This window comes from Ochotona princeps, chromosome 11, assembly GCF_030435755.1.
Source record: "Ochotona princeps isolate mOchPri1 chromosome 11, mOchPri1.hap1, whole genome shotgun sequence".
In the NCBI taxonomy this organism is placed as follows: Eukaryota; Metazoa; Chordata; class Mammalia; order Lagomorpha; family Ochotonidae; genus Ochotona; species Ochotona princeps.
Window position 1 is genome coordinate 37,398,077 of NC_080842.1, and position 15,072 is coordinate 37,413,148.

Consider the following 15,072-nt stretch of genomic DNA (forward strand, 5'->3'; position numbering starts at 1 on the left):
TGTAAACCAAAATTGAAATGTCTATGAAGAAGTCACAGCTTGTGGTTGAGAACCTGCATTTTCCTATTAACATATTGGTTAATCAATACCATGTCAATTAATGCCACCATGTTGTAAATGGTTGGAAATATTATGTTGGGACTTTTAATTGATTGGAATGATACTCTGCCGGCTCTACCTTCAGACCAGAGATGGTCTCACCAAGAAACCATTGAACTTACCAGGACAATAAGATGCTGGACTTTATGCTCGGTAAATACCTCCAATGAAAGAATGTCAACTGAAATTGAGCTATGGAGATGCAACAAGGTGGAGCAATCCGCCGTGGGGGGAGGGTTTTGGGAGGGGCGGGGGGAATCCCAGTGCATAAAAAAATGTATCACATAATGCAATGTAGTTTTTTAAAAAAGGAAATGCAATAAAAATATATGTTAAAAAAAAATTCTCTGGTGCTGATTTGGAAAGACAGGAAGAAGTCCTGAGCCCAAGACTGCAGGTGACCTCTGGAATGTGGGAAAAGCAAGGAAACAGATTTCCTGCTAGTGTCTGGAAGCAACACAGCCCTTTCAACACCTTGGTCTTAACCCTTTCAGACTGCACGTGGACTTGTGACCTCCAGAATTTTAAGGAAACAAATTTGTGTTCCTTGAAGACATCAGATGTCTGAAAGGTTGCTATCACAGCAGGGAATTACATCCCCATCCCACTGTTTCCTGTACCTGTTCAATCAACCCCAGGCCTTGCCATGCCTGTCCCACTTCTATTCATTTAGACTTTGCTTGGATCTCATAGGAATCATTACATCAGCCTCTAGAATTATTTCCCCTACCTCTGGTCCCTTTTACCCTCTGACTGCTCTGCTTCCTTGTGTCAAATTGATTTCTTGCAACTTCCAATCTGACCAGGTCACTAACCTTAACCATTCCCACTATATCTCATCAGGTATAAGATAAACACACAGGAAGACCTCCAGTCTCTCTTGGGCTTCTCCCTCCAGAGTGGGTCATAAGGCTCCCTTCCCCTGCCAACCTTGAGCCTACTTCCTTTGTAACATGGCATACTTTTACACTAATTTTTTCTAATAAGAAGGACCCTCCAAAATGATTACCAATTAAAATAACTAAAGTATAGTATAATGAATAGGTAAACCAGCACTGTAACAATTTATTAGCATGATAGCATATTGTAGACTGTTCATAATTGTATTGCTATATTTTTGTATGACTGGCAGTAAAGTCTCTTTGTCCACACTAGCATCATCACAAACACTTAGATAATGTGTTGCGTTGTATCACAACAACATGAGGTCATTTTTCAGTTCTCATAATCTTAGAGGACCACTAATGGCAAATGTATGCAACCCCATTGTGGATGAACATTGGGCATTCAAATCAGTAAAATACTAAGGGAATACAAATGTATCTAAGATTTACTTGCCATTTAGAATCTTAAAACTAGCATGTTGAGTGGGAAGTAACAACCAAAAACCTACAAACAACAAGCTTCACGAATTTGGGGAAGGAATCCATGTTTGAAAATATGAAGGATTTGGATAAGTCAGAGTTTCCTGGGACCAGGTCTTGGGAACACAAACAAGACACTAAGGTTCCACCTAGGGTGGTGGAGGATCTTCACTGGCGTGGTCAGGACAGGAATATGACTGTGCAAGAAGGTACACCTGTGTTTCCCTTTTCAGAACTTTCAAAGATGCATCACCTTTCAAAAGTACAATGAAAATAATAGGAGGAAGGGGCCATGTACAGTGTCAGGGCAGAAGAAAACATAATACATTAAATGAGTCACCGTAGTTAAGGAAAGATTTTTCTTCATTAGGCATCCAATTCCTAATCACTATGTAATCCAAATCCAGAAGTCAGTTGCACCATGACCAACACAGGATATACATTGTTTCCTTTCAAGGTCAACTTTTGCTCAGAAAAATGAAAAATGATGCTCTTCCTTAACCCCCATATGATAAACTAGAAACCAAAGCAGATCTGCACAAATGAAAATAAGAGTGAGTCAGAGCATTTTATCCTATAAATAATGAAAATGAATTAAAGCTGACTTGTCTCCAGGCAACCTATACAAATACAGTCACAGAACCCTGATCTTAGTATATGATAGATAATCAAGAGATTCACTTAAAATTATTCATGGCGGGCCCAGCGGCGTGGCCTAGCGGCTAAAGTCCTCGCCTTGAACGCCCTGGGATCCCATATGGGCGCCGGTTCTAATCCCAGCAGCTCCACTTCCCATCCAGCTCCCTGCTTGTGGCCTGGGAAAGCAGTCGAGGACGGCCCAAAGCTTTGGGACACTGCACCCGCGTGGGAGACCTGGAAGAGGTTCCTGGTTCCCGGCATCGGATTGACGCGTGCCGGCCCGTTGCGGCTCACTTGGGGAGCGAAACATCGGATGGAAGATCTTCCTCTCTGTCTCCTCCTCTCTGTATATCCGGCTTTCCAATAATAATAAAATCTTTTTAAAAAAAATTATTCATGGCTGTCTCTTTGCTGCTTTAATAGATGTTAGAAGCTGCTTCCTGGCCAGGCATTCCATTGTAGCTCTTCTCTGATGAAGATCATAGCCGAAGCTCTTCCTTCTGCCAAGATCCACATGCTTGCTATCTGATATCTCAAAGTAGATTTAGTTTAAGTAGTTTGACTTCTGTCATAAAAGTGAATACATAATTCAGAGATTTTCCTTTGAAAATAAGTATATTGACATATATTAGTTTAAAAAGACATGATAAAAAGTTAATATGTAGACCCAGCACCATAGCCTAGTGGATGAAGTCCTCATTTTGCACATGCCAGGATCCCATATGGGCACCTGTTCGTATCTTTATTGTTCCACTTCCCATCCAGCTCCCTGCTTAAGGCCTCAGAAAGCAGTTGAGAATGGCACAAAGCCTTGGGACACTGCACCCACGTGGGAGAACTATAAGAAGTTCCTGGTTCCTGGCTTCAGATTAGCTCAGCTCTGACCATTGAGGCCACTTGGGGAGTAAACCAATCAACAGGAGATTTTTCTGTATATATCTCCTTCTCTCTGTATATCTGCCTTTCCAATTGAAAAAAAAGTTAATACATGATACAAAGCAAAATTTTGTAAGAATTAAACCAAAAGCACATCTAAACATACACAATAAAAGAAAAGGCACTGGACAACATAATAGATGTATTTGCATTGACTAGAAGGAATGAATTAGATGTCTTTCAGATTAAACAAAATCGATTTAGGATAAAATATAACAAAGACAATTCATTGAGGAGCAAATATTTCCCACAGAGGTTAAGTTCCTGCTTTGGATGGTCACACTCCATGTGTGAGGGCCAACGTTCAAGTACTGGCAACATGAGCTTGTTGAAATGCACTACATGCATCTTCTGAAATGGATTGCAGGACCAAACGAAGCTGGGATGGGGGTCACTCTCCAGAGCGGAGCCTCACGCATTCCTGTCTTCATCTCTCCACTTCTTTGTTGTGTGTAGGACTTAATTCCTCGGTGCTTCTATGCTCAAATGCTTTCTCTGCAAAATGGAAGTAATGACAATGTTGTAACCTCACAGAATTGTGGTAACAAATGCATGAGATAATCCAGCAAAATCTTGTCATAGTACCCAGCATATAGAAAGTATTTAAAATATACCAGTTACTGTTGTTGATATTGTGGCTATCTCCCTATTTTTTAAATTATTTTTCCCATAATTAATAATTAGGTCTGATTTTAATATCCTACTGAAAAAATTTTTTTAAGTTTTGAAAATATGAATTCTGACTCAGGCTCCACCACTCACCAGATGCACGATCTAGGACAAACCTCTTAAGGTAATCAACTATAAAACAGAAATAGTAATTTGTACTCTACCCTTTCTGTTCTTACATTTGATCTTAGCCAACAGGCTGAGAAGCGTAATATCCTTTCTATTTCTAGTGCTCAGAGAAGATGAGGTAACACTGTTTTCTTTTGCTTTACCTTCCTTCTTTGATGTACAGTATTGTTTGATGGTGACTTTGGCAATGAGGGTTCTATTAAATGTAAAGGAATGCAGTCCTTAAACCTATGTAGGCCAATAAAAAATTACCACCACTTCCCTCCCTATAAGCAAGGAAAAAGAAGTGCATAGGAAAAGAAAGAGACAGACATTAATATCAAGTCTAATTAGACGTTCCTGATCTATGATTAGCAGCAGTCGTTTTAATGGTTATTACTACTTATCATTCTGAGTAGAAAAGGCCTTTGATAAACTTTTTAAAAGAGATGACAGGCGAAATACCTGACTAAAAATCATCTCATGGCATGAAGTACCACAATCTTTCTTCTAAAGAGGAAAAAAATACTTATTCAGACATACTTGTGTTACAAAAGAGCATAGAGTTATATTTAAATTACAGAGAAAAAGACTAGAAAAAACACTACACTTTGTAATTTCTTTATCAAATATACATTTTTACAAGTAATTTTGCTCAAAAATGTCAAATATTCTGAAATATATGAAGATTTTGGTAATAACGTTGGCAAGAGGGTTATGATGGTGAGTTCATTTCAGAACATTGTGAACAAATGCTGCTTTTCTGAGATTTTGAAGGAAAAAATGAGATATAATGAAATCTACTGATTAGTGAAACTTTGTATCTCCAGGGTTAGCTCTTCCCAGAAATTTGGTCCAAAGATAATAAATCACGGATCTGCTCTAGTCTTACAGAGTTCATTTTAATTAAGAGTTTCTAATAAAAGAATTACATTTCTTGCTAAGTCAAACCCTGGTAAAACTGTGATAAAATATGCTAGAACTATTACATGGCCACAATTGTGCAAAGTCATGTGCAATGCAGGGCTTTAAACGCAACTGCATGTCATCATTGAGATCTGCTACTTTACAGAAACAGCCGAAGTGATCAATGAAACAGAAGCTGAACATTAATACACCCCACTGCTGCATTATGCATCTGCTGAACTTAATTTTAGAATAACTTTTAGCAGTAGTCTATTAAATAGTTTTAAACCATCCGAGTTTTCGCTGTTTTTCACAGAACTGGTTCACAGTGGTGCGGTGAAAGCATTACACAGCAAAAACACTCAGAAAGCTGCTTTAAAGCTGAAGGCTGTATTGTTTCCCATGACACACACATTTCCAGACCTATTGAAGTCGCATTTGGAATAACACAATAATTACATAGTTTACTTTTTTAAAATAGTCCAATTAACTTGATAAAAACAGTGAGTGATGAAAATACAAGGCAACATTAGATGATTAAAATATCTGGCAGCAAACACGAACCCCATTGCAGTGGTGTAAGACCAGAAAAAGTCAAGATGGATTTACTTTAACGAAAGGCAAGAGGGGCAGACTAAAGTGTCTCAATTCCCTTGAGAAGAAGCAGCCCTTTTCCCCTGAAGCGGTCTTCTTTTGCTGCTAACATGCAAAAGCCAAAAGCAAAAGTTCAAGTTGCTGTTTGTATTTGACATCCGAGGCTCCAGTGTAAGTACTACTGTTTCCTTTTTCTTAAGTTCCTGCTTCAGCTCCCCACCTCAATAACCCCTTAAACACCTAGCAAAGGAAAAGTCACAAATAATTATTCATCACAAGTTCTAGAGCCAAATCCCAAGCAAATGAACTAGTTTTAAGACCTCCCAGGGGTTGGACCAAGTACAGACCATCGTGTTTCAGTGGCACCTTTGCTTGCTGCCATGTCCCCACATGTCTTCCTCTGTGCCTTTTCGTGTATCAGAAAACAATGTTACTTAAAAGAATAAAGGTGATAAAATTGAAGAAGAAAGGAGAAAATGCTCAATTTCCTATTTTTATTTTTGATCAAATAAATATTCTAATCAAAAGGCATTTTCCCCCATTATCATTAGATTCTTAAAAAATAAACAAACAAAACACTCATACTCTCAGGGACTATGCCTTAAGTACAAAGCTGACATTTGCAGTTTACTTACAGGAGGGACGTGCAAACGGGTGCATGTTCTCCAGTCCTCGATAAAGTCATTTAGAACAGACTACAGCTTATGAACCCACAAAGATAATCTCACTGAAAACTATTTTGCTGAAAACATATGTGTACCTTTTTTACTTGAAATACATTACAAAGTATTATGGTCAAACTCAACTGTATCAATGCAGAATAAATTCAGGTAAATTGCTCTCTCTTCCTAACATTTTTTGAAAATCCTATAGCCTTAGTGTTAATAAGAAAATAAAGAAATGCAGATTTTTTTCTCTATAGGATATATTAAGTACAAAAGTGTTAGAAAAAAAAGATTTTGGATATAAGATTTTTTTAAAGTTGTTATGCTAAATTCACTGATGGGTTTAACCTTCAAGTCACCTTCAGGAAGAATGGTTAAAGTAAGTCTACTATAAAAGAAACTGTTTTTCTAAACACAGATCTAGACTCATAATTTTTAAGCTAAGAAACTTTTTTCACCTAATGACTATCATAATTCACTGCATTATTCTGTGGTGTCCAAATTGAAAAATACTGCATGTGACATTGACATTTAAGCAATAGGGTCTAGATTTAGGTTGAATAATTGTCATTATTTTTCTTGGACAAAATGCTCTCCTGTAACCACTTGGAAGCTTAACAGCTTCTGAGCTAGTTTAGATGCAAGGCAAAACAGGCTAATTATGAAATTAGACATGTGTTTCCCTGTAAATGTCTCTCTGCAGAGTCATCCCATTTCCAAAGCCCTAAAGAAAGCGAGCGGCAGGAGCCTGCCAGTTAACCATGTGCGCTCACTGCAGAAACAGCTTTCAGCAAATGTGCAACGTGAAACTGCCCAGGGCTTTCTATATGTTCCTGAAAACAGAAAGTCAGATGTCACTAAGTCATAAGCACTTTATAATTGTATTTGGCCCCATATAAATCCATCCTGTCCTGTCCAGCCCTGAGACTCTGGGGACCTTGCAGAAAGCAGGGTTTTCTTTCTCTTTTCCTTTATTTCTTGGGATAAAATCAGAAATCCTGTTTTGAAAACATTCCCAGTCATTCCCCCTCATTCTGTCACCTGTCCCTTGTTCCATCTTAAGACCAAAGATCTGCTTCCCTTGAAGATAACCCAGCCCTGAGTGACAGACAGCATCCTTCCCCCACACAACCTGCAATGCTGCAGTTTCATGTTCATGAGCCAAAAGTGACTCCCTTCCTACTAACCCATTATCTCTATTTCAATATCAATGTGCCACAAGTGCTTATGAAACCAAAGCTTTTTCTGATAACTTACTGATGGATATGACCCTGTCATTTAGTAAAATGGGAACCAGAGAAGACATGATGTAACAAGGAACTGAGTCTACTTTTTACAAGTGCAGTTTCTCCTCCTTCGCTCTCAGCCACTGGTCCCTGCGGTTCCCATAGGGTCATTAGTCCTACAGCCCGTCCTTCACTTCGTCCTGCAGTATCCTGAACTTTCCTCCCCTGCATTGTCCCGCAGCGTTACCGCGACAAAGGGGCATTGGAACGCTTGGGAGTGCACCAGACAACAGAAAGTCTGTGTGCAGTTCTTGGTTTCATAAGCATGTATCAATATATGGAAAATCTGTTCTTAATTAAAATGTAAATAGAAAAACAAACTGCATTTTAAGTGAATGAAAAATATCTACTTTTCTTTATTGTCTGGTGACTTTTTGAATTAATGTAAAATTAACTCAGATGTCTTTTCCTTCGCTGCGGGTACATATAGGAAGTACCGGTTTAAAAGCTGACTAGGCAACTGTGTTCAAACTTAACACAAACTGGATTTCCCTGGACTTCTCATCTCAGCAGATTTCAAATTCCCCTTTCCAAGGAATATTTGACCTTCAAACATGGGGCCCTGTTATCTCTAGAGTGTCTGCATGCCTCATATGTCAGAAAAATCAAGCTAGGTTACCAGGAGCCTTTCTGTTCATTGACTCTAATAAATTTGGGTTTCCAAAATCTGCAATCTGTTCTTTGTGCCAAGCCTGCAATGCAGAGAAGTCTTAGCGTGGGATTCCAGCTTGGTCTCTGCAAACTGAATTACTACAAGCAGGCTTGAATTGCACTAGGGCAGAAACAAGCAGAAGAGAGCCCCCTCTCCCCCTGTGGTCCTGAAGGCCTGGGCAGGCCACCGGCCCAGGAGCTGAGGAGTGCTCACGGCCTGGGCGCTGTCCTTGGTGCTGCCGGCGCCATAGGCGCTCCAGCGCCTTACCTTCCGGCCCCGCAGAAACTGTAGACGGACGTTCACCACACGTAAAACAGGAGTAGAGCCAGATACCACTTTAGAATCAAGTAACTATCCCGGCCTGTACTCTTTGTCCCCGTCCCGAAGGCTTCAAGACGACCGTTTCTCTAAGCCTTTTTATTTCTTCCAGACTCAACTCCACTGCGTCCATCTCCCGCAGCTTTAAAGCCAGGGAGTGGGGGAAGGGAGGAAAGATGAGGATGGAGGAGGGGAGCGGAGAGAAGGGGCGATGAGGAAGGGGGAGGGGAGGGTCGTGGGAATGAGGAGGGGGACGAGGGAAGAGGAGAAGAACATACTTAGAAGTCGCGGAGAAAGGGGCTCTGAGAGTCGGACGGGCTGAGTGGGACTAGGGAACGCTCGAAGTAGGGGCAAAGAGGGACCCAAGAGAGGAGAGAAGAAGTCGGGTACAGAAAAAGTAGCAGAGAACAGGCGAAAGAAGAGAAGGTGGTGAGGATAAGAGTGTGGAGGGCTAACTAAGAACTAGAGGGCCAAGGAGGCGACAGGGAGCTGAGGCACGCGCAGAAAACTAGACAAAGAAAGGGCGTTGGGTGGATACTCGCTCTCGGGGTCTCCACTACAACCCCGAAGTGAAGAGAAACGGAGGAGAGGGTGGCGGGGCTGCAAGCACCGTGGGACCCACAGCGGGGCTGGAGCAGGGGCCGCGCGCAGTCCGGAGCCGGGCCGGTGTGGCCCCCGCCGGGAGCGCGCTGAATCATCGCCGGCCCCCATCCCCCGGCCCCGGGCAGCAGTCCCCGCCTCCTCGGCCGCCGCCTCCGCGGGGCGGGGCCCTGGCCCGGGCCCAGCGGCGCGGCTATAAAGGGGCTGCGGCGAGGCCGGCAGAATGCTGTGACAGCCACACACACCGAGGCCTCCAAGATGAGCTACACGCTGGACTCGCTGGGCAACCCGTCCGCCTACCGGCGGGTCACCGAGACCCGCTCGAGCTTCAGCCGCGTCAGCGGCTCTCCGTCCAGCGGCTTCCGCTCGCAGTCGTGGTCCCGCGGCTCGCCCAGCACCGTGTCCTCCTCCTACAAGCGCAGCACCCTCGCCCCGCGCCTCGCCTACAGCTCGGCCATGCTCAGCTCCGCCGAGAGCAGCCTCGACTTCAGTCAGTCCTCGTCGCTGCTCAACGGCGGCGGCTCCGGCGGCGACTACAAGCTGTCCCGTTCCAACGAGAAGGAGCAGCTGCAGGGGCTGAACGACCGCTTCGCCGGCTACATCGAGAAAGTTCACTACCTGGAGCAACAGAACAAGGAGATCGAGGCGGAGATCCAGGCGCTGCGGCAGAAGCAGGCCTCGCACGCCCAGCTGGGCGACGCGTACGACCAGGAGATCCGCGAGCTGCGCGCCACGCTCGAGATGGTGAACCACGAGAAGGCTCAGGTGCAGCTGGACTCGGACCACCTGGAGGAAGACATTCACCGGCTCAAGGAGCGCTTCGAGGAGGAGGCTCGGCTGCGGGACGACACGGAGGCGGCCATCCGCGCGCTGCGCAAAGACATCGAGGAGTCGTCGCTGGTCAAGGTGGAGCTGGACAAGAAGGTGCAGTCGCTGCAGGATGAGGTGGCCTTCCTGCGGAGCAACCACGAGGAGGAGGTGGCGGACCTGCTGGCCCAGATCCAGGCGTCGCACATCACGGTAGAGCGCAAAGACTACCTGAAGACGGACATCTCGTCGGCGCTGAAGGAGATCCGCTCCCAGCTCGAGTGCCACTCGGATCAGAACATGCACCAGGCCGAAGAGTGGTTTAAATGCCGCTACGCCAAGCTCACCGAGGCGGCCGAGCAGAACAAGGAGGCCATCCGCTCCGCCAAGGAAGAGATTGCCGAATACCGGCGCCAGCTGCAGTCCAAGAGCATCGAGCTCGAGTCGGTACGCGGCACCAAGGAGTCCCTGGAGCGGCAGCTCAGCGACATCGAGGAGCGCCACAACCACGACCTCAGCAGCTACCAGGTAGGCACGGCGGCTGCGCGGCCAGCCTGCGCCAGCGCCAGCGCCGCGCGTCCCCGCCGCTCGGGCGCGTGCCGGGCGCCCTCCCCATCGCGCTCCCTAGTGGTCGGCCGCCCGGGAACGCGCAGAGCCCCGAGCCGAGCGTCCGCGCGGCTCTGCAGTCCCCACCCACCTGCCCTGGCTTCCTCAGAATCCTTCCACCCCCTCCACCCCCCACCCGCAACATGCTTCTGTTCTCCAGGTACTCTGTTTTGGCACTCTTGCACGTTTCAAGTCCGACACATATTTGGGTACTTGATAGATAAGCAACTTTAGGATAGCTTGTGCAGAAATGCCCGCTTTTCCAGCCGTGGTTGGAAGAATTTTCGAAATTGGTTTCAGCCCCCAGGGCATAGATGGCAAAGGTCAAGTCAGGACGGAGTGTCCCCATGAGTGTGTATTTCCTGCTGAGACCTGTTCTGGAACGACTGGTGTCAATGGGTGATGTGCCAGGGAATGTCTTCTTGACCCTGTCTGTCTGAGAACCCCTTAGATTCAGAAGAAAGGGAATTGGAATCTACAAATAAGGTAGAGCTGGAGGGAGGGGCGGCTGGAGGAGGGGAGGGGAAAAGTAGCCTGATGGGAGGAAGGGAGGAACCAGAAAGAGATTTATGAAGAAAGTTGCTGTTTGGAAGATGAATCTGTGGAGGCTCCTTGTGTCTGTTCCAGGACACCATTCAGCAGCTGGAAAATGAGCTTCGGGGAACAAAGTGGGAAATGGCCCGTCACTTGAGAGAATACCAGGATCTCCTCAACGTCAAGATGGCGCTGGATATAGAGATCGCTGCCTACAGGTAGGAGGCTCCCACTGGGCTCACCGCACTGCAAAGGCCTGAAGACCATGCAGGTGTGGGGTGCTGGAGCCCCACACCCCACACCTGCCAGGTTGTCTTGCAGAATTAAAAAGACATTGTCCTAAAGAATTGTAGCAGTGGCCTTTTTTTCTTTTTCTTTCTCTCTCTTTTTCTTTTTCCTCTTTTTTCTTTCTTTTTCTTTCTCTTTCTTTCTCTCTCTCTCACCACTTTTTACATACAAGAAGTGAACACCAGTTGAAGCAAAGCATTTATATTTTAGAAAATACAAAAGGTATAGGAATGCTTGTAGCCCAAGTGGAATTTTGGTTTTTAATGTTTCATCTAGAAATTTCAGGTTTTGAAGTCTGTGATATGAAGGACAAATACCAGGATGTTTTTTTATTCTTCTGTTCATTTGACACCATCATCTGGCTGAGAATACATATACATTGATATGCTTGAAAATAGATGTTTTAATTTTATTTAAATAATTTAGCTGTGGTTTCTTACAGTACTGTATAGATTATACATCTACACACATGTGGTATTAATCTTCACAGTTTAGATCTAGAAACAGATCATGGATCTAGAAACATAAACATCTGTATGTATGATCTTGTTAGAGGTACTACAGTTCCGTGAACTCAGGTGGCCTTGGTGCTAATTAAATTCAAAGGACAAACTCTTTGATTAATGATTCTTTCTCCTATGAATAAGGTACTTATAATACTATAATAGCAAGACTAGATTGCGACCACAGAGTTCTTTTAAAAAAAAAATTACATTTAATGGACATATTATGTCTATTTTATGATTAAAATTGAAGACCATTTAAAAACTTAATACAGTGTAGATTAACACCTAGCTCTAATTTGCTATAGCCCAACTCCTGAATTATACTTAATCATTTTGTGGATTTTTTTGTTTGTTTTACATTTCAGTTAAAAATCATATCTGTTCTGAAAGTCTAAATGGTCCCAAAGACCACTAAGTCTGGATTTTTGGTTTTTGGTTTTGTTTTGGTTCTTAGGGAGCTTTTCAGAATACTCACATTGCACCAAACAGGTTGTGCTCTAGAGCTAAGACCTAGTGTCTACTGTGATTGGTGGACTCTGGGCATGGCTAGTGATGGCAGCAGGCTACTGGCTGGCACCTGGAGACCGTCTCTCACTGAATATGACACAATACACCAATGAATGATAGCAAGTGTTATACTGGCTTCATGGCATTGTCAGCTTACCTGATTCTCTGTATGCAAACAGGTCCGTGAGTTACTCTTAAGGTCCTGGAGCTCAGAAAGCTTAGTAAGATGTTAATGAATGTCTTGCCTTCCTGGATTCTCTCCTCAGGAAACTCCTGGAAGGCGAAGAGACCAGATTCAGCACGTTCTCAGGAAGCATCACCGGGCCTCTGTATATGCACCGACAGCCCTCCGTCACCATTTCCAGTAAGATTCAGACCAAGGTGGAAGCGCCCAAGCTCAGAGTCCAACACAAGTTTGTCGAGGAGATCATTGAGGAAACCAAAGTGGAGGATGAGAAGTCAGAAATGGAGGAAGCGCTGACAGCCATTGCCGAGGAGCTGGCTGTGTCCACGAAGGAGGAAGAAAAGGAAGAAGAGGCCGAAGAAAAGGAGGAGGAGCAGGAGGCCGAGGAAGAAGAAGTCGTAGCTGCCAAAAAGTCTCCAGTGAAGGCCACCGCCCCGGAGATGAAAGAGGAGGAAGAAGGCGAAAAGGAAGAAGAAGGCCAGGAGGAAGAAGAAGAGGAAGAAGACGAGGGTGCTAAGTCCGACCAAGCCGAAGAAGGGGGATCCGAGAAGGAAGGCTCCAGTGAGAAGGATGAAGGCGAACAGGAAGAAGGAGAGGCCGAGGCTGAAGGTGAAGGTGAGGCAGAAGAAGCCGAGACCAAGGATGAAAAGAAGACAGAGGAGAAGCCTGAAGAAGTGGCCGCCAAGGAGGAGCCAGCGACAGAAGCCAAGGTGGGAAAGCCAGAAAAAGCCAAGTCCCCCGTGCCCAAATCGCCCGAGGAAGAAGTGAAGCCAAAAGCCGAAGCCAGGGAAGGAAAGGGGGAACAGAAGGAAGAAGAAGAGAAAGCTGAGGCAGAAAAGAAAGAAGCAGCCAAGGAGTCTCCTAAGGAAGAGAAGGTAGAGAAAAAGGAGGAGAAGCCAAAAGATGTGCCCGAGCAGAAGAAGGCTGGATCTCCGGTAAAGGAGGAAGCCACGGAAGAGGCTGTCCCCGCCACCAAACCCACGAAGGTGAGTGTGGAGAAAGAGGCCAAGGAAGAGAAGCCGCCGCAGCAGCAGGAGAAGGAGAAGGAGAAAGCAGGAGAGGAGGGAGGCAGTGAGGAGGAAGGGGGTGATCAGGGCTCCAAGGAAGCCAGGAAGGAAGACATAGCTGTCAACGGAGAGGTGGAAGGGAAAGAGGAGGAGGAAGAGCAGGAGACGAAGGAGAAGGGCAGCGGGCGCGAAGAGGAGAAAGGCGTCGTCACCAATGGGTTAGACTTGAGCCCAGCCGATGAGAAGAAAGGAGGTGACAAAAGTGAGGAGAAAGTAGTGGTGACCAAAAAGGTAGAAAAGATCACCACCGAGGGGGGAGATGGTGCTACCAAATACATCACTAAGTCCGTCACGGTCACTCAAAAGGTCGAAGAGCATGAAGAGACCTTTGAGGAGAAGCTAGTGTCTACTAAAAAGGTAGAGAAAGTCACCTCACACGCCATTGTCAAGGAAGTCGCCCAGAGTGACTAAGACCTGAGTCCACTGCAAAAGGTTAAGCCATATGACAATTTCAAAATGCATGTGATCGACAGCTTCCAAACAGAACGGGTTCTCCCATGGGGGCTCCAGACTTTGTACTTCACTCGTGCAATAGGAGGGGACTGCATGCAAGCTGGGGGTGCTCCCTCCTCAGTCTCTGGGGGAATTCAAATGCATGATATCATACGTACCTGGGGAATTTTCCTAAGCTGTTGGAAGGGGGGCACTCCGGGGGGGGGGATGACTTGAGATGTAATTTGCAAAGTATCAACTGAGCCAAAAAATAATAAATGAAACACAGAACTCTTTTAGCCTTAAGAAAGCTATATATGAATAATTACGTTTACCTCACTGGTGCATTTACAATGGACATTTGTTCATGGGAGAACCTTGCTGACATGCACAGTTCGCAACCTTATGTTGATCAATGTAAAACGACACAGCAGTATTTGCTCAATAAAGGTCATATTGGAAACACAGTCCATCGCTTGGTGTTATGTCATTTCTCAGTAACATCTCCACAGTGTGAAGCTTCCTTTCCCTGGAATGGATTATTTGGGAGAATTTTCAGTGACCTGGAATTCTGAGCACTGTTTCCCTGAGATAACACACTTGCTCGTAGCATTTAGAAGCGCCAACATCTTTTCTAAGAACAACCTTCATCCTTCAACGTTAGCATTTTATTTTTGAAATTAAAAATAAAAGCATCCGATAAAAAGGGGGAAATGTGGACCAGAAGTCATCGATCTCCAAGTTTATAGCCCCGAACAGACCTGAGAAAAGTCCCAGGTGTGAGAGGCAATGTTCCAGGAGAAGGAACTTGACAAGAGGACCCGAAGACATTTGGGCTTCCGGGAAGGCAGGCTCAGTCTCGGCTTCAAGCCTCCTGTGTAGCTGACTCCTGTTCTCACTGCTAAAGGTTGACATTTCTCCTGTTTAACTACCTGGGAGAAATGACATAAAAAACAAACAAAAGACCTTCTCCCTTGGAAAAAGAAAAACCAGATTCTCTGACAGTGTTTCAGATTTTTAAAAAGACCAAAAAAATGCTACTATCTTTTCAAAATATATTTAGCATATTTTCCAAGGCCGTAGTTTTCTTATCAAAAGAATCAATAATCATTACTTTTTCAAAATACATTAATTGTAATACTTGAATGTACTTAAAGATCTCACTATAGCAATCATGATAGTTCTGTTTGTCATTCATCACCATTCGCTAATACATTTTTTTTGCTATATTAATATAGCAATTATATCAGTTTTATTGGTATTTTCTTTAAAATAATTCATTCCTTATGTTAAAACACTATTATT

The 15,072-nt window shown here is 44.5% G+C and overlaps 1 protein-coding gene across 1 annotated transcript; it reads left to right on the forward strand.

The window, feature by feature from the left end:
* Positions 1 to 8,955: 8,955 nt before the first annotated feature.
* Positions 8,956 to 14,232, forward strand: NEFM (neurofilament medium chain). The gene is made up of 3 exons (XM_004579062.3): positions 8,956 to 10,171; positions 10,877 to 11,001; positions 12,351 to 14,232. Exons 1-3 carry the CDS (start codon positions 9,095 to 9,097, stop codon positions 13,744 to 13,746), a joined length of 2,598 nt encoding a protein of 865 aa, XP_004579119.2. The 5' UTR covers positions 8,956 to 9,094; the 3' UTR covers positions 13,747 to 14,232.
* Positions 14,233 to 15,072: the final 840 nt, after the last annotated feature.